This window comes from Struthio camelus, chromosome 4, assembly GCF_040807025.1.
Source record: "Struthio camelus isolate bStrCam1 chromosome 4, bStrCam1.hap1, whole genome shotgun sequence".
NCBI classification, from domain to species: domain Eukaryota; kingdom Metazoa; phylum Chordata; class Aves; order Struthioniformes; family Struthionidae; genus Struthio; species Struthio camelus.
In genome coordinates this window covers 34,555,768-34,580,232 of record NC_090945.1, presented here as the reverse complement: position 1 = coordinate 34,580,232, position 24,465 = coordinate 34,555,768, and the positions used below count along the sequence as shown (strand labels likewise).

The following is a 24,465-nucleotide window of genomic DNA, read 5'->3' as shown; positions in this document are numbered from 1 at the left end:
TGAAGAAACTGTGCGTATCCTCTAACTATCTTGGAATGCAGTGATTCAAGCAACAGACATTGGGGGGGGGGGGAAATCATTAACTAGGAAAAACTTTTATGTACCAACATTTTTGAGTAATTTTTTTCATAGCCTGAGGTTATATGCGTTCCTAAAAACATTAAGGAGTTCACTTTCCCTATTCAGTTATGTTTTCTAACAATTGTTACTACTTTTAGCATATCTCAAGTTCCCTTATATGATTCGTTTTTGCTGCTGCTGCTTTTATTATAGTATACCCTTTTTTAAAAAGACAAGTATGTTTGTCTGGTAACCACAGCATGTTGTAATGAGGGTGGGGTATACTTGTCACTCTACAGTAATGGCTGACTTACATTAATGCCAGTGTCCAGAACCATGCATCCCGTGGTAGCATATCTTTTCAAATGTATTTGTATGGCATAACAATAGAAAAGATTCATAGTAAATAACAGAATATCAGGACTTCCAATCAAAAGCATGTTAAAACTATTTTTTATCCTAACCAGTGATGAGAATTATGCATTTCTTCTCCTTTTTAATATAAAGAGAATATTTCACTCCAGAAATAAGCCTTCACAAATGGACTAGTCGTATATCCGACACTTCCTTTAAAAAGGTTGGATAATGTCACACAGGTGGAAACAGTATTAAGAAAAGAAGTATTAAAAAAGCAACAGTGGAAGATATAGCAAGCTTCACTGCTATCTAAAAAGGTGATTTTGGTTTCACTGGAAAGCAAAACAGGAAAGACTGCCTTTGGAAAAAAAAAGTCTAAAAAGCAATCTAGTTGGCTGCTGAATAAACCTCAGAGATGAGGGTTTGAAGGGAAAAAAAAAAACATGGGGGGGCTAAGAAGGGGGAGGAAGGATGGTATATTTCACCTTAAGTAAGAGACAATGTATAATAAGGGATTTTGTGGTTTTACAGCTCGGTGCATGTGTTTGAAAGCTGTTCTCTCAGCAACGTGGGTGGCAGGTTATGCTACCATATAATGTATTGTAGTTGGCTCTCCACACTTGTCAGGGTTAGTGTTCAACCATTCGGAAAATTTTCCCATTGTTCTGTCATGTGAACCAAGGCTAGTGTTGAATTCCCAATAACCTTCTGCAGGAAAAAGAGGTTTAATTAGAAAGTCTGAAATTTGATTACTTCTGTTATTGTCTTAATGCACTCTTCTATGATTTAGGTGCTTATCTGCAAATGCAATCAATTTTTTGTTGGAAAGCTGAAAAAACAAACTTAACGCTGTCCTGCAGTCGCTTCAACACTTTTAAAAGAAAACTTGTATACTCAATTCTGTCTTTCTTCAGCATTAACACTCTATTTCCATCTTAAACATGTTTGCTTTAGATGGATCATAGCTTTTGGCAGCTACTGCATTTTTAGCAAATAATACTGGTTCTAGTAAGAGTTGCAAAAAAAAAAAAAGGGGGGGGGAAGAAAAACGTTGTGTGAGGTCCTTGTAAACTGAACCTTGGGAACGTTATGTTATTTCTGTATTTTTCCTTCTTTTGTGCTTCTTCTCTATTTGTGTCATGGCTATAATTTATATCATTTGAACTAGAGAATTAAAAACATTTTATTTTGTGATTCCTGTAATTTGAAAAAGAATGTTTTATGTGTATTTTTTTTCTTCTTACCTGTTATTTCAGAGGCTGGCACACAGAGAAATAAGTAATTAAGGTATTGAAATTCCATTGTGCCAGCAGCTCCAGGGCGTAATCCAAAAAAAACAGAAAAATCGCCTGCTGGGTTGTATGCAGTATGCTTGTGTGAACATCAGTGTCTGCTGTTCACACATCATTTTTTACTGAAAGTTCCTGTTGGAATAAAGGTTCTGTGTTTAGGGAGTGCATTGGGATATTTGTTGGTCCATTTGTTTCAAAGTTTGTAGGGATTTTTAATTACAGTTTACTAGTGTAAGCTCACTAGATACTTCTTGCAGATAATCATTAATGTTTCAGAAGTAAGAAGCAGGCAGATATTTGTTTTTTAGCAGTATAAATAAACACTATATCAATGAAAAGCTAGGTGCTCTTTGTCACTACATTTAAGCATTCTGTTTGAAAACAAAACATGGCAATAAAGAATAAGGTGGGGGGGAGAGTTGATGGCTTGGCAGAAGAGGAACTCAAATATTTACTTTTACTGCTTCAATATTTTAATCTCTTCCTTTTTTTTTTTTTTTTCCTTTAAAAAGTGTGTTGGCTAATCAACATTTAAAATTGCACAAGTGCATCCAGTATCACAGCTGATACTGGGTTTCAGTTGTCAGGCTCATGTGGAATGTCTTCATGACACTGGCTCAGATAACCCCTCTTAGTTGATCAGAATTCACTTTAGCTGTTGTTTATCAGACGTTTGTGATACTAGTCACTTGCAGACTAGCATATAGCAGTATATATTTTTTCCACGCTCTCTCTCTTGTTTTTATCTCCTTGCATTTGGACATGTTGGAGACCTTGGTAGGTAAACTGTTGAATGCAAAGAGTGATGATAGCAGTTTCTAGTTTTCTAGGGTTTGTGAAATTGAACAGGAAAAAGAAATGGTGATGTCATATGTCATAGGGATAAACTAGATAACAAGGTTCAAACTAGGAAGTATATTAGTTTAACTTGATACTCAAGATAATTATCCATTTATCTGGCTGACTAAACACTGCTAAAGTTCATCTACTAGTGTAATTGCCAGTGAAAATGATGTCAATGTATGCTTGCCAGTAAATTATGCTTTTGGTTATCTATTTAAAAAAATTGAAGACTGAACCACTTAACTGTTATTCTCTTAACTGCAGTTAAGATCATGTCATGTGACCACAAAATTCCATATGTGTCTCTTCAGTGAAATAGTTGCAAAAATGTATTTCTTTTTTCTATCATCATTAATACCATAATGGTCTAGTTCTTTTAGGTACAGATTCCAGGAGAAATGTCTTTTGCTTCTTTTTCAGAAGAAAACATAATGTTTTTCCAAGTGTATTCTGCACTCAAGAGTAAATCATGTAGAAGTTCATAGTTCAGTTCTTATAACTTATTGTAGCACATTACATGTTCACAAGAATGTACACTGCAAAAATTGTGTCAACAGGTTGTTTGGGGAAAGAATTAGGACTTTTAATCACTGAAAGGGGGAACACAGCACTAATTGTGGTAACGGTATCTTGCATCGTTTTCAGATTTCATTGCTTGTAAAGATTTGAAGAGAAGTTTCTGGCTACCAGTTCAGTTCTCTGTGTGTGTCCCCAAGGAGACACTTGCTGTGTGGATTGCTAGTTTGGCTTTTTCGTGGCTGTTTGAAGAGGCTCCTGCTCAAGTAGGCTTCAAGGCTTGAGCTAAGGAAACGTAAAAATCTTTGCTCTTTTGTTCATTTGCTGTGACATATATGGCTTTTTGGCAAGGCTGGAGGAATGATGAGATGAATGCAGACACTTGACTTTACCCCAGTTATTCAGCAGAGCAAGAAGGCAGATACTGCTGAAGAAGCTGTTTCTGTGACAGGTGACTCTTTGTCTCTAGGGAGCAGCATGCTATGGATAAGATATTGCAAAAATAACTTCTGGTGTTATCAGACCTCTATTTGAAAGTGAAGTTCTGCTTTTCTGTAGTAAAGGGCCCTGAATACAGCATGGGAATTATTAAATGGAGTGCTATTTATCTCTCTCTTTCACTTTTTCTTCTCTGCCACATTCTACAACGCTCCTCTTTTCTGTCCTTCTGAGGTTACCCAGACTGGAAACATTTGAAATTATCTCTGTCTCTGGGTTCCATAGGTGTAAACTTTTTGGGAGTCCAGTCCTGAAATGAAGCCTCTATCTTGAAAGACCTAAAAGGGAGTTCCTTTGTGTCAAGCGAAGTATTAAGACAGTGCTTGCTCTCTAAATCACTCTTTTCTTTTTAAAGTGGAGAGGTTGTCAGTTGGAAATATTTTGCAGTGGCGTTTGAGCTGTTTTTTTTCGCAAACTAAATTGGGACAGGAAAGGATAAAATCAATGAATTATAAATAACCAGCTGTGATGTATTTGATTGTCTTCACTGACTTAATTGTGGGAAATAATCTTTAAAAGGAGAACTAGATGCATTCAAACAGCGCAGAATGGCAAATGAGTACAGCAAGGTCAAATGGAAGATTGATGTTGATCCTTTTGGGTGCTTGTACTAACCTAGTAGAAAAATTCTTTAAAGAGGAAGGCCAGCCATTGACTTTTAAGTGGGGTTAAACATGATAAAAGAAGATACAAAAAAGAATGAGAATTTCCTGACATATTTAAAGACATAAAAGTTTTATGTTGCCATCTGAACTAGAGGTCACCACATACTTTGTTTCACTTTCGCAACCTGTACGCAGCAGCATCTAGGAATGCCTTATGACAGTCTTCACCATTTTTCTTTAACAGCTTAGCAGTGAGAGTGGGGAAAGTAGCTGCAATGTGGAAGAAATCAGGAGCCAGTTGGTCCACCATCTGTTATTTTCTGGCTTATATGTAGCTTCCAGGTTATAGGTGTCTTTATTTGCATCAGTACAGATTCAGTCTGATTTCACTAGTATTATTTCCTTGTAGCAAAGACATCCAGTGACATCTAAATAAGTGTTCCAGAAAAAACAATCAAAGCTCCACCTTTGATATACTTTGTGTCATCAGCTGCAACGCAACCCAAAAGCTCTGTGAATTCACAAGCAGTGTTAGTATAAATGTAGTTATGAATATATTATTTTACATATTCAAAAATGCAAAGACTGAATATTTGGAAAAAGTTAGATGCGCAAACTTATTTCATGGAGGTATAATGGAGGCTTCTATCATGAAAATCACTTTGATTCTTGAAGCATTGCATTTCAGTGGGAAACGTGGAAAAACTGAGATTATTAACAGTATTGTTAGGAAAGTAGTTTTACAAACCTAGCTTACCAAAAATTTATGGAAAGGAACACTGTTCACATAGCAAATGAAAGCAATCATGGGAGTCAAAGAGAAAATATAAGCTGGTAAGTGTTATCTAAAATAAATACAAAGATCTTAGGCAATGTCAGGGACTGTCTTTAATTCAAAGCTGTTTTCAAGATTTGCAGGCTGTCCTTTCTAAAGTTAGATCTTGCTCCCTTGATTTGGTTTTTCAGTCCATTTTGAGTGTCTGCATGGAGCTTTGCTCAGAATACCACTAAACAGTGTCTATATAGAATTCTTTGCTAAGTTTTGCAAAAATCAGATATATTTTTAACCTTTTCTATGTGTCAAGTAGCCCATGGAAGTGCTTTAATAGACCTTAGCTATGGTTTATTTCTTACTGAGGACTGTTCTCTGACCCATTCTGTAATAAGATACTAAATACCAAGCATTTGAATCAGGAAAACTCCTCCCAGGATTTTCCCATTATTTTGCGGGAACACACAAGTGAGGATGGGATGAGTGGTAATGTAGCATGTGTGTCTGGCTTGAGGGCCTGTGTTCTGTAACCTGTTTAATCCAGTTTCTGAACTAGGTTTAACTTGCTTTCCTGTTTTACTTCAGAATGAATTCTAGAATGTTTCATGTCACATCTTAAAAGAATGTTAACAAGTAAGTTGTTGTGTTTCTTTTTTTTTTTTTTTCCCCTAAGGTTCTTATGAACCATGTTCTCAGTCACAATTTTATTTTGGGAGCCAGGATAGTCTAGCCCATAATTAATCTTGTATTCCTCACTCTTCCTCTGTATCTGTCAGATGTCAAATCCAACTGTGTGTATAAAGGATTTTTGAAAATTTTTACTAGTAAGTGTGGAAAATCCTGATTTATTTATCTCTTATGTAGAGATTCATTTGTTCTTATCAAAGTAACATGTTTGATGTTACTGAGGATAATCAGTGAGCTTAATTCAAATAATGTTCTGTTTTTTGTTTTTTTTTTTTTTTTCCTTAGGAAAAGAGGTGCGATTTAAGAGCAATGATTTAACAGAATTTTCAAGTAAGCTTCATTCTGCATGAACAGTGTGGGGGGGGTGGTTTTTTGTTTGTGGGTTTTTTTTGACATAACAATCACCATGTCTAGTAGAGAGGTTTTCATAAACAGGCTATGGGTAAATCCAACACTGCTGGCCTAAACTTCTGTCCTGGAATTGACTTTTTTTTTTCCCCTGTTTGTACTGTCTGTCAAGAGAGGATGGGGATTTACTTGCATAGAAGAATCAAGTTAAGCAGAGTATGCATTCACAGGACTTAAGAAACAAATGTAAACCACTTACATTTGTAATCCAATTTCACCAGCTGGTCAATGACTTTGTATTCATAAGTGGTATGGTATTCTACAGTATCTCTACTTTCAGGGCTTAGTAGGCCCATTGGTGAGCAAGCTTCCAGTTGTCATGTCCCCCTCTTTTTTTTCCTCTCCATTTTCCCCTCTCCCCTATTACTGAAAAGGAGCATATAAGGTACAACTTAATTTCCACTCTCATCTAACTTATGCTGAAGAACTGATAGCCTCTTGTCTGTTGAATGCTGCATTAAGACTACCCAAGACTCTCCTGTTCTTAGGAGGCTTGCTCTTGTGCAGTAACATAGTTAGCCAACTGTATAGCTCCATCTGCATATCTTTTTGAACTGTTCATTCTTGGTGAACTGTGACTTGAGGAATCTTTGACTCCTGGAAAGGAGTCAACAGATAAAATTAATTCTGAGTGAAACAAAGTCCAAAACCTGACCCTCACAGAAAACAGTGACTGCAAAATGCAAAAACTTGCATTTTTCATATGGATTCATGAGAGAGGCCAAGCAGAAGGTCAAATCCCTGTACTACGTTTCTTCTAGTCCATTAAAGAAAAGGAAATTTTGTGCAGATCCAAAATGAAATGCTTCCATTGGGCAGCAGTTCTGATTCTAGCTTTGCAATTTCATGGAAATGTATTCTGGCTCCAGTAAAGCTACCCAGCTGAACCCCTCTGGCAGATATACACCTATTTCTTCTCCTTTAAAGTTTTTTCATAAGAAAAAATATCTTCAGTGAGACATGTTTATGAATTTGGAATCTTTCTCGGATGAGACTAGTGTTGCATTTTAACTTTACACAAATAGTTTTCAGTCTCTTGCACTTGTCTTTCTCAAAAGTAAATATTCCTTGAATTTAGCACTACATCTACTCTGCATCCTGTGAGGTGTTCCTCTGTATTTGCTTATTGAGAGTTGGCATAGCGTAACAAGCCTAAGTAATGTTAGAGTTTATCAATTTTTGCCCCACTCAGCTTTACTAAATATCTGCCTCTGTCACCAGTTGAGTCTTCGTCCAGGCATAAAAATGTTATACTATTTCTGTACTGGACTGCTGCAAGAGTCAGGAGTTATCTGCAAAGGTTTAGGGTCTTTAAAATCATACTGCTAGGAGAAGCAATAAAAGCTCCCAAGCAATTCTTTGTTTTCTGTTCTGTCTACTCCCTCAGAAACAAATTCTCTTCTCTTCTTCCTCCCACCTTTGTTTAATAAAGAAAAATCATTTCTGGGGACCCAGGAGAAAAGCTTTCACTAGACTCTTTTTTTTTTTTTGTGTTGTTGCATGTTGTCCTCTTGCTGTTAAGGAATAAGGATCATTTTTTATTTGGTAGCGCTCAGATGTAATTTATTAAAATTATATTTTGTTTTTTGTGTTTTACAAACATTTAAGGTCACTCGGGAGCCTCTTTTTTTTGTGTAACAGATGCAATGTTAGATCTATGCAGTTTTGTGTGACTATCATCTGGTAGCTTAGAAATCTAATTCCTTCAATATTTAGTTAAGAGTCTTTCAGTGAGGGAATGGTTTCCTTTGTGTTAGGCAGACCTTCTTTCCCTCATTTGTGAGGGTGCTTGAGAGGTACTATTACCATAGAGTATGTGTGTGTGGTTTTCTTAATGATATTCCCCATTTCTCACTTTGCATCCCAGCAATTGCTGGAATGTTCACAAAGTGCAAGGCTTAAAGTTTGATTGCTAAATTATCTTCACTAAATTTTTCTAGATGAATTGATACAGGACTAATTTAGCGTGGCTAGGTTTTCAGAGATACAGATCTTTAATATGCTTTGCATAATTTGATTTTTTTTTCAAATACTTTCTTTGTATGATTTAACTGTAGTTATGTCTAGAAAGATTTCCTGGGTATGGCTAAAGTAAAGTATGAACTGATTTTTTTTTCCCCGCTTTCACACAAACAAAATGTTTCCATTATATATGTTAGAACAAATGGGAACTACAGACATTGGAAGGAAAGTGCGGTTTTTCATCAATCTTGCAAAACATTGCACCTCTATGATTAAAATTATTACTAGGAAATAATTAATAATCTTAACTTCCCTTTGTAATAAGCCTGTGCAGTGCATTCATTTATATTGTTTCTGCTTATATTGCTTGTTACTTGGTAGAACTGAAGTTTCAGACTACCTAGAAGTTCTGTTTCCTAAAAGTTGACAGGACCTCTTCTTTTATCCTCTATTTCCCTGTTCCCTGCTTGGTGATAACTGTTTTAATGTGGGTTTTTTGTGTGTGTGGTTTGGGGGGTGTGTGGTGGGGTTTTTTGCTGGTTTTTTTTTTTTTTGGTCTTCAGGGTTATCTTGTGTATGGTCATCTCTTGAAACGTAACTATTGTAGAATTTTGTTTTTAAAGATTTCTAGTTTGAAGCTTATAGGAGATTGCGCTTATCCTCCCTTTTCTTGCAGCATTCTGTGGTATTCTGTTACTCTTCACAAAACGCAGCTGCCCAAATTACCACCTTCTTGTGTTTCTGTTCAATCTCTAGCCTCACTTGTAATCCAAAGTCACCTGAACTTCAGTTTTTTTATACATTGCAGTCTCCTCCCTTTCTGCAGTATGTTCTGCTGCTCTCCTTCAGTTTATTCTGTTGTCCTTCTGTATATTCCAGTCTGCTCTTTCACTTTCTGCTAGGTAACCCCCTGGTTTACCCTGCCTCACTTCAGTACGTGGCTGAAGAGTGGCCTGACTGCCCTGGAAATTGTAGGAGATGATGTCCTTATTTTGGATGGATGCTGCTTCAGAACTAAGGTTTCTAGATGTCAGTACAGGAATAGGTTGTTTCTTGCGAACCATTTAAATAAAAGTTATTTTATCAGGTAGAGAGATGGATGTACTTAATGCCTTAGCCATGTATGAGACAACTCAAGATCTCCTTCATTTCTTCAAATTGGAAGATTCAAGGCAAGGATCTTCTTGTTTACTTGCAGAAGAAAATATTAGACCGGCATTCTATACTTTTCCCTCTCTAAAGCAGTTAAAGCGTCTGTTATCCTGGAGCATATCAGCTTTCAAGTATTTTATTTTCTTGACTATGTAATCCTCTGTAGTAATTTACATTCTGATTTAGGGATATGTGTTTTAGGTGGTCTGGAAGTTATTACAGGCATGTTCAAGGCTCGCGGATGCATTAAATTTTAATCATTAATGATAGCCAGACTTTCCATTTGAAGAAGGTGGAAATCTGGCAGCAGTGTACAAAACTGAAAGTGTTAGTAAACTTGGACAAGATTTACCTGTGGATAATACACAATGGCTGAGAGTTTGAGCCAGCCACAGCATTTAGTTACCCAGGTTTCTTTTGAAGTTATTGGGAGTTGCTGCAAAATTCTTTATCTTTGTTCTTAGTGAATCTGATTTTAACTTAAAAGGCATAGCAAAAATATCACAAAACTTGGGATAGATGTGGAGAGGACTGAGAACGAGGAAGCTGGAGAGAATAGTCCATTTGGTAGCAGGATAAGCTGAGGGAGGAGTAAGGCAAACTAGGGTATCTTGTATGTGGTAATACTTTGAGAAGACTTTTGGTAGCTGTTGGGGACAGGAGCGAGGAGGCATGATTCTGGAAATAATATTGTTAGAAAAGCTTGAGAAACATTGCTGTATTACCAGTGTGTTAGACTTTCTTCAGCCTTATTTCTCTTTCATGCTCCACAATGGAATGAGCTTAGCCTGAATAAGTCTGGTTCTGTAATGCTTGGAAATAGATTGAAGTTTGAAATAATTTAAACCATTTAATATCAGAATGATCTGTAGACTTTCGGAATATCTTTTAAAAGAAAAAGAAAATAGTTCTTTTTTCCCACCATGGTTAGATGTAGCATGGGGGGAGGGTGAGGAAACTGAAGTTGTTTTATGTCTAGTAATAAATAGGGACAGGTCTGCAAATGAAAACTTCAAAGATATTTTGGGTAGTAAATTCTCCTATGTGCATCTATAGTAAATACTCTGAACTAATGATAACTTTGGGTGGTGCACTGATAAAAATGTTAGGTTTTCCCCCTACCCGCTCTTTCCTCTGTGAGAATGACTGTATTCTGCAGAGCTCAAAGATTTGCAGCAAACCATAGCTGCTTTTCCTACCATTCACTTCTTGGGACTAGACTTTCATATGCTGTCTGTCTCAATATGTCTGCAACATGGACTTTAAACAACTTAGATACCAGAAGAAGGCAAACTGAAACAAAAGTTTGTTTTGGGCTGCATTACCTATTTTTGATGGTGTCAGCCAGACCACCACTCTAGAGCGTAAGCTCAAGAATTTTCTGTTGCTTTTTCAGCTTCAGCATGCTATCTGCCAAGCTCAAGAGAAGTAACTGAGATTCACATTGGAGTCAAGTCCCTCTAGGTCTGAAGGATTTCCCTTGGTAATAGGAGTCGTCTTAATAGCAGTACACCTGCAAAGGTATGAGGTTCCTGTATACTTTGACAGCTGCCAGCAGGAGACTGCAAGCGAGCTCAGGACATGTTTGCCTTTCCTTTCTCCACTTCTGACCGTTCCTCAAATGAATAATGAAAACCATCTTTTGTTAAATCGGAGACCCTAACTTTAACAACTGTTATTGCTTACATCAGTTGAAGATAATAAACTTGTCACTGGAAGTAATATTAGGATTGAATCTGTTTGAGCTAAAACCAAACTAAGCTTAGATGGCTTATTACTCAATTATTACTGTGGCTTAAAGACTAGTGTTGACATTTTAGGCCTTATTTCCATAAATGCACATATGAAACTGCATGCTAGACTGCATTGTCACTCTCTCTGTGTTTCTTGATTTAGTCCCTCTGTTTTTCAAAGGGATAGGGAGAGGATTTTAACATTTTTTCTTCATGTTTCAGTAGGAAGGATACAATGAGAGGAGCTCCTCTAATGAGAATTTAACTTTATTGATATGTCAAGCATAGGCTGTATCATGTAAAAACTCAAATGACCGATCTCCAGGAAGAATAATATTTTTAAAGACACTGGATTCGAGAAATGTCCAAACCTATTTAACATTTTTGCCTATAACTCAAGCTTGATATATATCTTGGGATGCATCACGTCTTTTATGTAATGTGTTATGAGAGCTGGCTGTACTTAATCCCTTGTGGATCATTAGAATTGTGCATGTGGTACAACAACACGTGAAGACAGTATTTCTGTCTTTCTAGAGAGTCTTTCTCGGCATGCAGATCCATGTTCTAGAATCAAGACTTCATTTTCAGCCAAATTTCAGAGTGTGAAGTATTCCAAGATTGTCACCTGACTTCTTCCTTTTTTTCTTTCCTTTTGCATATTTTTCTGCTTCCCTGAGTTAAGTAGACAATTTCTCAAACTGCAGTTGAATAAGACAGGGAATAAGACAGTTTTGTCTGACAATTCCCTGGTAGCTATGCATTTGGCAGGCTGTCCACTTCTCGGGCTGCATGTGCCTGATTTTGGAAATGCTGCTGGCAAGTACTCTGGTCAGATGCAGGACCAGGAGCATGATGGCTCTGGTGGTGGTTAGTTAAGTACCACGGACAGGGTCCCCTCCAACGTATGTCTGGACAATCCATGTATCAACATCGCAGACTTCCACTAAAGTGACTTCACCTATCAAAGTCTTTCATGTGGACAGTTCAGTGGAGCCTTGACTGCTTTTTCAGGCATCAGTATTTATGAGTCTTCATCACTTCATGCTTTTGAAGCAATTGTTTTTCACATGAGTCCATGTCATGACAGTTTTGGTGTTCCATCACATGTGCAGTTATACTCTTATTTTCTCCCATTTGAAAATAAGTTTGTGCATTCTTATGTTCTTTTTCCGGTCTAAGACTTAATCGGTGTACTCTCAAGACTTTTGTATTTTTTAAATCTAATCTCAGAAGATTTCAAAGATAAGTTATGAAGGCAATGATGATGCAGAACCTGATTGTCCCTGTTTAATGTTTTGTGGATTAAATTTCAATGTTATATTTTTCCATAAGCTTATTCCTGTTATGGTGTGAAATTCTTTCTGAATCTATGAAATACACTTGGTGGGAGACTATGTTGTTGTATCAATAGAACCAAATCATTCTAGCTGTTCCCTGCTTTTTCTTCTTGTAGGGGGAAATTCTAAAAAGATCAGAGCATCTCATTATAAAACAATAGCAAAATGAGCCATTCAGTGGAACCGTTTTTAGTTGGCTGATGAATCTCTTCCAGTAAATGGATTTTTAGATTGTGCCGTAGCTCAACTGGCGTCATCTGCTTGCCTGAGAAACATGTCTGTTTCTGTGATGTACAAGTGGGCAGTGTGGCGTAACCCGCTGATGTTCGTCAGATATGTTTTTGTTCTGTAAGGTAGTATAACCATCTCCATTTGAGCATCATAGCTGCTAATCCTTGGCCCACCATGCAGGGAGTATGTGGCTTGCTGATAACCCACACTGGGGTCATATCAATGCATTTTTTGAAGAGTAGCTATTTACTTTAAAAATAGCTGTGGTTCTTGGAGGTGTTGTAGTTTGGGTGCTATGATTGAACCTTTTCTATTGTTTTCAGAAACCATAGGAATTTAGGTGTCAATTATGAGGAGATGAGAATGGATCAAGGGGGAGCACTTTGTGGGGGAGTTTTTTGTGGGGGAGCACTGGGCCGCACAGGACTTGTACCTGACCCTGATAAATGCTGCTTTGGGGAATATCAGTTCTTCAAAAGTATTTTGCATCCTTGAGATGATGCCCAAAGGGCATACGCACTGGCAACTTCATATCACAGTTCCTGTTGGATAGCTGTGACAAACTAGTATTAGTGTCAGGTTTTAAGTGAAAACAATGAGTTGGATTGTGGGGGCCGGGGTTAGGGTTATTGCTGGTTGTGTTTTTGTTGTGTGGTGGTTTTTTCTGTTTAATTTGGGACCAGACTTCAAACAGGTTTGTTACTGATACAGTATTTAAAAAAAAAAAACAAAAAAACAAAAAAACCCTGTTCTTTGTGCAGATCTGTCTACACTGGTTATATCCATCAGTAGAATTTCATATGTGCAAAAATTGCTGGTGAGGTTTCAGTTATACCTACTCTGAAAACTTGTAATATTTGGAACTAAAAATATATTATCCTCCAATTTAACATTCTTATGCTACTTGCTAAGTATTATTTTAAAATGAAACCCTATGTGACTTGAGTTCTCTTCCCCTCACAGTCTGTTGCTCTTTTACAACTTGTCAGGTGTATTTACAGTTTGGCGGATCCTATTTTGAAGTATCAGAAAGTCATAATGGGGTAACACTGCATTAGCTGATGTTTTTCCCATCAGAGGGTATAGCTCCTGTCTTTAGATGTGTCTCTTACTGGGAGTTCACAGTGGAAAAATCCTCGAGATGGTAGTGAGCTCTTTCTGTATGTCGAACAAAAGTGCGAGTTTTGCTTTATATAGTCTTTTATAAGGAGTATTTACTTTTGCAAGACTCCTTTCCACTTCAGTTCAGAGGTGAGTAAAATGAAGGCAAGCTGTGGGTGGCTCTGGACACGTAACCATTGTCTCATTCAAGCAGCTTAAGTACGTAGACTTGACGCACTTGATCATTTGACCATTTATACTGGTACAAATGATTCAGAGAGAATTCAGCAAAATGTGTTGAAAAATGGTCTGTACAAATTGAAATCAGGTTTAACGCACTTCAGAAAATTTTGCCTGAAGTAGTCTGGCATTTTTGTAGTGTTTCTGTATTGTGTTACTGAGCTGATGGAGCGCTCTTCTAGCATGTTTGCAGAGTCTCTGTAGTCTAGTTGACATTCATGTTAGTTTTAGGCTCAGATATTTATTGTGTGTCAAATACTTATTTTGGTACTCTAGATAGTAAACTTTAATTTTTCAGCTTAGCCTGTGTGTTTAGTTGTTTTTTCTCCTAGTCAGATAAAACTTTTGAATATCTAAATATTGGACTGTTCTAATCAGTAGCAGAATATACTGAAGAAAAAGATTCTTTAGAATATTTTGCAAGGATTTTTTTGGCCTTTCGTTTTCAACCTCACCAGTCTTTCCCAAAATTATTTCTTTCAGCTCATTTGAACAAAAAGCTTATGTATGATATGAATTTGTAGCATTTACAGGTTTTGCTGCCTAATATAGCTGCTTCTATTGCTTGTCTTCTATCTGCCCAAATTACAGAATCTTCCTTAGAGATGGGCTGAGTTCATCTAGACTCTCAAGCACTACTATTTGGAAGAATGGAAAGCTTTTCTTACCTAATGGACTAAGTGAGACTTCTTGACTGTTTAAGGAGGTGACTGATTGAGACCACAGAGTCGCCTCCTTAGGTGGTCGTTGCTTCATTAGAGCAAAGCAGCATGCTTTTCACAGTGGGCTCTTTGAGCATGTTTCTGTATTTCTTGTTAGGCTGCTAATGTGGTGTCCCTCCTTTGACTCACTTGGAACTTGTGAAGTTTCTTTTGGATCTGCTTCACTTTTTTGCTGGAACTGGTGCATCACTGCTATTAACTGGTTCTCTTCCTTCCTAAGTTAAGTGATGGCTGAAGCCCAAATGCTGCTACTTCATGTGTTGACAGTTCCAATACTGGAATTATGCAGAAGTCTCTTGATTCTAAATCCTAGTAGCTACATGGTAGGGCATGGCACTTATGGAAAGAAAATTTTGAAGACAGGGCCTGCCTTCTTTCTTCTTGCCAGTCATTGTGGAAAAGTATTTGTGTAGCCATAGTTTTCTATGGCTAAACAGGGAAAAGTCTTTTCCGTATTTGATCCCTTGGAGAAAGTCTATGTATTGATAAATATTTCATTTCTGAAAATAGTATTTATTTCCTCTGGAACTTTTTTATTATAAACTTCCTCTGCTTGAAAGAATGTGATTTATTGAAAGCACCTGCTGCTTTGAAAAGTCTTTTTTTTTTTCAACTCTATAGTAAGAACTAGTAATGCATACAGAAAATAATTGTATTTATGAATTAAGAGCCTAGTAAATAGAGTCTAGCCTCTACTTTTAATTTCGAAGGCAGCTAAGTCACTGAAATAACAATAATGCCTGAATTATAATGAGGGTTCATATAACAAGCTTTGACAGTTTTATGAGAAAAGTAGAAGAAGCAAAATTAAATGCTGTTTGGTTTCACAGTATGTTTTAGAGGCAGTCACAGGAAATAAGTATTGTCATTTTGATCTAGTAGTACAGAGAATCTCCAAATAGATATAATCAGGTACTAACATCTCAAAGGGAAGTAAGTATGTTGTATCATGCTGAACCTGTGATGGTAGCAGTAACTCCCAGCTTTTCCTTGGGGCATGTGTTTAGGAAGTGTTTTACCTTCAGAGAAGAAAAAATGGAGATTGCTTTTTCTTTTTGTATATACTCTGAGTAACTTATGCCCTTGGAGTTTGGGGGCCCTGCCTAACACAGTACGGGATGTGTTTATAGTGGTCATCAATTTGAAAAAAAGCTTATAATAGTTTTATTCTTTCTATATCTTCACAAAAGTTATCTCCAGAAGGCCGTAGAAGTTGTGCATTGTTTCAAGGATGTTTGTTACTGCAAGTATAGCAAACAAGTGTTAGAAACCTAGTAAAAGCAGCGTTTTGGATGAAATGCACTTTGAAGAGACCACTGAGCATAGAAAACAGGCCAAAAATTCAATTTAAGTAGGCAATAGAAAAGGCAGTAGAAAAAATATATTTGCATAAAACATTCCTTCATATGCAACAGAGTGTGACTCTTGGGTGTGAAACCAATTCATGGGCAGACTTCTTATAGACTCCTTAGTGCTTGAGTTCCAAAACGTAGCTATAAAGTCCATAGCCTACAGGCATTGAGTTAATTTGAATATGACCCCAGAATGCTATGGGAAAGACTGGGCAATGATGTAAGAAGACTTTACTATCTTTTATTGGTAGATACTGTTTTAGGCAGTTGGCTGCAGGGAGATCAAAAGGAATTGCTACAGATGGGACATCCCTATGTAAGAAAGCAATAAGAGTTTATCCAGTCCTCCTTTCAGTTTAATGACCACATAAAACTAGTGTATTTAGGAATCAAGAGAGACTAGCCAAATCTTACTAGATTGAAATAAATCACCTCAAGAAGCAATAAAATTAACTGTTCAACTTCATATTTTGAAACGGGTTTTGTGAGGGAAAGGCTGTAGCATGATGTTGAAACTTAGTCAATTTTTGCTGTCTAGATTATATTGCCTTCTATACTGCATGCCTTATGTGTTCTCTCTTAGTTGGCTTCCTGCTGTTTACAGGTAGCTCTCAAATTCTTCCCTTGTCAAGCAAGCTTCTGTGTTTTCCAGGCAGTAAGTTTGTTTTTTTGTTTTGTGTTTTTTTTTTTTTTTTCCCCTCCAGTTGAGTTGTCCAACTTTACTTAAGCTTTTCTTTTGGGTCTGATTTATTTAGGGAACGTGCCTTTTATGATCACTATGTCCATCCCCTCTCCTGTACTGTTATTGGCCAATTTCAGTTAAATTTAACAAATCACCAACAAATAAATAAATAAGATAAATTTGTTCCTAACATGTTTTTGAAATCTGTGGTTGGCTAGAGGAGAGTTAAGTGCTGAGGAAAAGGTACCTCAGCTTCTCAGCCGTTGTCAGAAGCAGTAGCAGCTGGCTGGCCAGGCAGCACACTACTGCTAGTCAGTGTATAGAGTTGCAGACTGACCACAGCTGGGCTTTCACTTGTCCTTCTGGCCAGCGTAGAAGCAGCAGATCTGGGGTAGGTACTGGGAACAAATGTGCAGATAACAGCATTTCACTAGCTCTGCTCTTCTTTTGGAAGAGCTTGTTCTGCCCAGCTCTTCTACTTTGCCTCAGTCTAGACAGGGTGGTTTCTGTCTGCTGCTCTTAGTCTCTTCATGCTGTTAATACTGAATTACGTGCTCTCTCTTTAGTTAAGCAGCTAATACAAATAGTTTTAACACTATGCTGCTGCAAAAATGTTGATCGTTTCCTTGTTAAACTGAAGGAAGAAGTATGTATTCGTTTTGATTTCGTACTCTATAAGGAGGCCAGCAAAGCCAGTGTAGAACACGTTTCCTCTTAAGAAAATGTGAGACCAAAACTTTATCTTTCTGAAGTCTAAAGTCACTTTGGCCATCATCTTTTGATGGTTTGCAGCTTGCATGATTGATCACTCATTAATTGCAATAGGAGCTTTGCCAAATGTGCTTGGAATTCTGTAGAAACCTCTGGACTATACAAGAAAGTGAAGAAACAGAACTGTTAAGTCGGGGGAGGGGGAAAGAATTCCATTGATGATAATACTTTGGTTTTCAAAATAACATGGATTACTGGAGTGAGAGTATGTCCCGTATGTAAAGCCAGAGCGCGCACAGAACAGGAAAAATAAGAAAGCAATGGAGAGAAAGCAGGAGAAGCAATAGATAGGAGTATATAACAGCAGCAAAGGACAGGTGAGTCTGACTTTCTATTTCAAATTTTACCCCTTTATTATTCTTTTGTTTTATTTCTATGCACTTTTTTTAATCAACCAGTTGTCACAAACCTTAGAAGATTACAGACTTGAAACAGCAAGCTCTTAGCGTATTGTAGTTTAGAGCTGCAGGAACTGTCCTGAGTTACTAATATTTAGCTCATATTTATAATTCTTTCTTTTGTTTCCCTTTTTTGACCTTTTTCTGGTAAAACATATATAGATTAAAAACTGAAGTTTTTTGTTTACTCAGGTAATTAGTGACATAGCCGATATTTAAAGCTTTCCTGGTGGACAGTTAATTGTGACTGAATCTTACTCAATGGATGGCCTATGTATGAGGAAAAAATACAGGAGAGAAAAAAAACTTTAAAATGTGGCATTTCCTCATAATGGACTTCTGCTGGTGAGTCAAGGTAAAACATTGGCATAGGTGATTAGTGCTTTTAAAGAATAGGGTTAACAACAAAGTCAACTGAAACAGGTTTAAAATATAGCACTTATTCTAGGTAAAGCTGCTACTGCCACCTGTACTTAAGGTTGCACAACCCTTCCCATTATAGGGCTTAACTCTTAGTTACTTCATAACTTTTGCCAAAGTTCAGTTCAGACTGAGATTTTTGTCCATGCCGGATGTCTGCTTTGGGTTGAATTTCTTTTGAAAGTTTCAGCCAAAAATTCTGTTCCAAGAATAAGGCTGGTGAAAAGTATGCTATTTAGCTTGTGTGAAAATATTCTGGTGTCATTTTCCTTTGATGCTCCAGTGCCCCCAAGCTTTGAAGCAGGAATTTGAAACTTGGCAAGAATTCAACCTTTGTGTTGAGGATGTGCCTTTTGCCTCCTTGTAAAAATCCGCTCAAAGCCTTGTAAACTGGTCTGGAAGTTTGAAAGAATGTCATTTGCATGGGCTTCATAGGAATTTCTTAAATTCTCAGTAAGTTCTTAGATTCTGTTCGCAGTGGGAATGTTCCAGGCAGAGTTGAGCTGGATATTGCATCCCATTTCTGCTACAGATTGTAATGGCTGGATCTGGTTGCTGACTTCGGACTAAGAGTGGGCAACCTGTGTCTTTTTCTACCACTGCCTATTCCATGTCGTCTTATTCCTTCTTACCACTGAAGGACCTGGACCCTTTGAAAGATGAAACAGTCTCGCTTGTCAGAAAGAACCTGACTGATCTGGAGAGGAGGAATCTAGGAGCATGTGTGTATGTGTAGCAGAGACAAACTTAATGGAAGTGGAGACCGGACAGTCTAGGTCATGTTACAAAGAAAATGCTGAGGGTGTGGGTAGTGTATCTGGAATGAGGGCTAGTAGCCAGGGATGAGAAAGAAATAAGGACAGATCAAAGACAGATTGAGGTGGAGTGGAGCAGATTATCATATTCTAGGCTAACGGGGTAGAACAGCCTTTGTTAAAGAAGATAACCTTCCAAATCTTTTAGTAGAACCCCTGATCACTGCACCACTTCTCTGGTCACAGAAAATGTGCATCTCATTGGCAAAACATCCCCCCTCTTTCTAGGGGATGTTCAGATAATTATTGTTAGTCTTTATTTTCGAACTTCTTGAGACCTACTCAACTATAGGCTTTAACCATTCTGTTGAACTGTGTATACATCAATTAAAAAAAAGTGTTAAATTTCAGCCAGAGGAAGTTACGTTATAGGAATGCTATTTAGGCAGCCGAAACCGAGTGGTTTTTTTTTTAACATTTAAATATATCTAACTCTGACTTTTTGCACTTAATGCAATGTGGTACACTCCAACTTCATCACAATGCTTTCACCAGCTTCTTCCAAGAAGCATGTGTTTGATTGGAATGGGGAAAGAGGTCAGTTTTGAGGATGAGTCCAGGGCTTGAGCAATGAAGGATATGCCTTCATCTGTTAAGAAGTTGAAACGTATGCAGCAAGTGAAGCAGAAGAAGCTTCAGGAATAAAAAAGGATTGTTTTTTGGCTAAGACAATTCAATGTTGCTTGAAGAGCTGTGAGCAATCTGTGCTTTAGTAATGATGTTTTTACATAATACACTTAAATAGCAGTGTTCATAGGTAGCAACTCATTGTGTATGTTCCAGTGACTGATTTGAGAAGAATTTTCATAACTGCTGAACACTGACGCTGCAAGTGAACTTAATGGGAGCTAATGTCATGTACAATACCGTTACTAAGAACTTTAGAAATCAGATCCAGAATGTCTCAGATTTGACAACTGAGACTAAAAGATGCTTTGGTCTAAATGATTTTGTGCCTCAGTTCCCTGTTTTTACGGATGCAGAAATTACTTGTCCCATAGCTGTAGAAAGGCTGAGGAAGAAATTGATTGCCTTTCTAACAGGACTGAAAAATAATATGCTATAAACAAGCTATAAACATAGCTATAAACATTTATAGCATATAAATATGCTATAAAGATAGCATATGGGCATTTTCTGTTGATCAGGGATGAAACAAAACATTAAGTATGTAATTAAAGGCTATGCCCTATTACAGAAAGGGGAACTTAGTAAAGTTACATTGGCAACTTTCATAACTTCCAAGTGCTTATCTTTATGATCCTATGTATCCTCTTTAAGTGTGTGGGGTTTTTTTTCCCCATATGTGGATGTAATATGCATCCAACTTCCTTTAGTACAAACACTCTGATTTTGCTGATCCCTTGGGACCTCTTGTGGTTCTGGAGGTGGAGTGATGATTTTGCTGTTAGCAATTCATGCAACAAGAAAACTGAAGATGTCAACCTATAGGAAGCGTAGTATTTTTGTATTATGTTAATTAGTCTTGGATCAGTATGGAATGGATCAAAAATCATCTTTGAAAGTTTGATTATCTATAACCTCTCTAATTGTCTTCAAAATCATAAACCTTTTATTATAGTTCTACTTGAGTAAAATTTATTACTGGGAATCTTGTCCTTCCTCTGTAGCATGGAGATAGAAAGAATATTTGCTCTAAACAGGTGATTGCTACCTCACCATGATAAATTTCCCTATGTAAGATTACTTCAACAGTATATCATTTATTTCACTTTGTAAAACCAACTGTTGCCTGAAGTTGAAGATGGGGGGGGGGGGGGAATTATAAAACCCACACCAAACTTTTTAAGGGTCAGGGTTACACAACAAAGCAGTGAAGAGGTGTGTCTGGAAGTCTAGAGACCACAAGAGACCATGACTGCATTTTGCCCCAGGAGTTGAAATGCTCTATTTCACTTCAGACTGGATAGATCCAGATTGTTTAAACAATTTAAAGATGCATATTTTCTGTCATCTTCCTGACTAGTGTACTTCAGCAACAAGATCAAAATAGTACTTTATGACTTTCTTGAATTTATAGTCAAAGCTTTTTGTTTTTGTTTTTCACTCATTTTTATTTTGAGGTTAGCAGGGCACAAAATGAAGGGCAACTTCTGAAAGGCAAGGCAAACGTCATTGTGTACAAATCATTTCACTAGAGATACAACAACAGTGAATTAGCTGTGAATATTGAACTGTATTACTTCAAATTAATTTGGAAAATACCTAAAACATGACCTATGAGACTGTTCTATGAAACATGTTTAATATGTGATTATATAAAGTATGTTAACTGTTCCTGAATGTTTTGCTTTTTTTGTCTTGTTTTTGGCAGCAACTTGAGTTAGTGGAACCAAGCGGCTGGATTCATGTTCCTTTAACAGATACGCATAAGAAGCCTATTCGCACGTTTATGATTCAGATTGCTGTTCTAGCTAATCACCAAAATGGAAGAGACACTCACATGAGACAAATCAAAGTGTACACCCCAGTGGAAGAGAGCTCTATTGGTAAATTTCCTAGATGTACAACAATTGATTTCATGATGTATCGCTCCATAAGATGAACTTTCTTAATGAGAAACAATAAAAGGAATTTTTCTTGATGACAGTATCATTGTTTAAATGTTCTAATATTTAGAAACAAGTTTTTCTTGAATGTAATTATATCTTTACATTTATGCTTTGTATAATTTTGAAATAAAAGTAGTTGTGTGTTACAGTATGTTGTAGTTTAACTCTTCATTCCTTTTGCTTAGAGTCTACACGTGTTCTTATACTCCCTGGGACCAAAAAAACCCCAGGCATGTTAAAAACATATTTGCAACCTGAAATCAATAACTAATTTGATATAATGCTCAATCTTTTTTTGAGGTGATTTCTTTACCTAATGATCTTGTGTGGGAATAATTGATTATATATTCCTGCTGTTTATTCCTGTACCCAAAAGCTCTTCTTTTTATAGTGTTCAGCTTGAACGGGCATAGGTTAAAGATATTACCTGTCATATTTGTCTGTCCTTGCTTATTGTAAGTAATGTGTTCTATCCTTGTGCATTTTGTTAGTTTGGTTTTTTTTGTTGTTTTAATAACTCTGTGCATGGATTTAGCCTTCTGCGTAACTGCAAAGGAGACTATGATCAATTGAGGGAAAAATGGATCTTTCCGAACTACTCAGTGTATTATATAAATTGATGTAGAAATATTGAGTGTAGTTTAGGTAACTTGACGGCTGTACTACAACAGGAGGAGACTTAGAAATGCACTGACATCATTTCTCATGGTTTATTGCACTGTATTAGTGGTGGCTGGCCAAACAATGATAGAACCTCCTCCAGAGGAGGAAAGAAGACATAGAGATAGAAGAAATGGAAGGCTGACAAAGAAGGGTGAGAATACAGCTGTTGAAAACCTTTATATATACTTAAGTAAGCTGATGTTTGTTTAACAGTTTTGACCTCTGATTGAACTCCACGGTTTTTAGGAGGATAATAATAAAATATGTTTTTCCGGCTGTTGGACCTTTTAGAGAAGTCAATGACTAACCTGAGTTTTCTGTTAAATGAGGATTCAGTCATTTTAGGAGTATCTTAATGATAGTCTGCCTTGCCATGTGAAGGATGAATGAACAGCAGAATTTCTGTTCAGCAGAAGCTGATTGAACTGATGCTTTTCACAAGTCTATCAAACCAGTGGATTATATAATAGTGTCAAGAAGTTGTACTTTCCTATTCACTTGTTTGAAGCAGAGTTGTATTTTTTTTTGATGCACCACTTTGCATTTTTATCTCTAGGCAAGAAAAATTTATTCTGGATTTATTTGGTTATTGTACTTGTAGGTTACCTAACACAGAGTTCAAGAAAAAGATGTTTACTAGAAATGCAGTGTTCTCTAGTGTTTTTTCCCCTCTGAGAATGTAGATTTGCAGTAACTCATCCTACCTTTGTAAGACTAAATTGTCAAGCCACTGATCCCTACTTAATGATTCTGTTGCAAATAGTCCCAAAACCTGTTTCCTAACACCTAACTTACGGCATTCTCTTAATTACGTTTACACATCCTTTTTTATTACATACTTCAAAAATTATATGCGTCTATTGTCTCATCTGTTCATAAGGGACCATTCCTTGAAATCAACTTGAGTGCATTGTGTGTGAACCATCCCTGTGAATGGTTCAGGTAGGAGTTCAGAGGTAACATGATCAAATGTGTACAAGTTAAGGATATATGTTTTTAAAGCAGCACCTGTTATCTTTAGGTTGATGAAGCCAAAGTAGTGTTGTTCCATGGGGAACACTATCCAGTAGATAAGCAACAGGTGTGTTTCCCCTGACTCCTGCCCTGCCTCAATACATGTTATTTCTTGACCTTTAGAGATTTGTTCCTGGTTTTACCACTCTTCAAGGCTTCTACACGCATGCAGGATAGGTGCCCATGTTTGTCTCCAAAATGCAAAATTCTTATTGCTAAGAACAGAGTTGAACTAGTTGAATTCCAGCTTGACTGCATAGCCTACTACCCTGAAACTGCAGAGGCTGTTCAAGGGGATGTAAGAACCTTTGCTGTCTATACTAATCTGAATGATATTAACCTTTACTATTGGGGAGGAGGGCTGCACCTACGATTTGAAACTCTATAAAAGTTTATGCCATCCCTTACTAAATTTTAAGGTCTGCTAAGGTCTGTAGAGACTAAGGCTGTAGTTGCATATCATTCTTGTATCAACAGCAGATTTAACCTGAAGTTAAAGTACTCTAACCTTTTGTTTCTGCTTTTTTTGCAAAAGTTACCATCCCTATAGTTGTGCTTCTTCAGATGCTTCTCTAGCTTCCATCTAAAATTAATCTATGGAATCGTTGGGTCTGGGCCTTTAAAATGGATATATTTTTATTATTATGTGGAAGAAGGTAACCTGTGGTAAGAATGCGAGAGTGAACAGTGACTTGTGATGAAGGTGGACGTAGATTAGAAGGGGGAGTGCGACTGGTAAGCCTTTCAACCACTGCCAACAGAGTAATAAGATGTAACCATGCCTGAAAGGCAATACAGAAATACAAGTTCATTATTACAGTTTATATCTTGCTCTCTGATATTTAGTGTTATTGCAAACAAGTGCAGTGACCATTCTAAACCTAGCTTAAATCTTTCCTATGTTGTTTCGTAACACTTATAGATTGCATTGCATTGGTATTTAACATCTGCGCAAGTACATTGTTTTTTGTAACATTTTGATGCTTAGTCACATAAAGGCTGCTGTTTAAGTGATGAGATCTAGAGGATTGTGTCTGAAAGTAAAGCAAATTACTGTCCCTCTGTATTAATGCAGTACTCTGTATTTGAATTAGAATAAACAAACTGGTCTGACAAAATATTGCAAGAAGTTACTGCACATATATTGTGCATAGCTTCTCTTCCCCTCCTTTTTTTCCCAGATGTGCAGTCCTCTGGGATCTTAGCGCTTAATTTTGGTGCTTAGTCATGTAAGATTTCTTAGTTCAGTTTTACTCGC

General features: G+C 37.0%; 1 protein-coding gene across 4 annotated transcripts in view; it reads left to right on the top strand.

Annotated features, from left to right (window-relative positions):
- Window positions 1–24,465, top strand: part of ANAPC10 (anaphase promoting complex subunit 10) — a 171,037-nt gene that overhangs the window by 21,825 nt on the left and 124,747 nt on the right. For 2 of the 4 annotated variants that reach the window (XM_068942201.1, XM_068942202.1), the window contains one exon: window positions 21,293–23,043. The exons of the other annotated variants lie outside the window; for them this stretch is intronic. In XM_068942201.1, coding sequence (XP_068798302.1) covers window positions 21,293–21,523 — 231 coding nt within the window. In that variant the 3' untranslated portion in view covers window positions 21,524–23,043. Of the gene's footprint in view, window positions 1–21,292; window positions 23,044–24,465 lie in introns of those variants that run through there. 4 annotated transcript variants of the gene reach the window in all.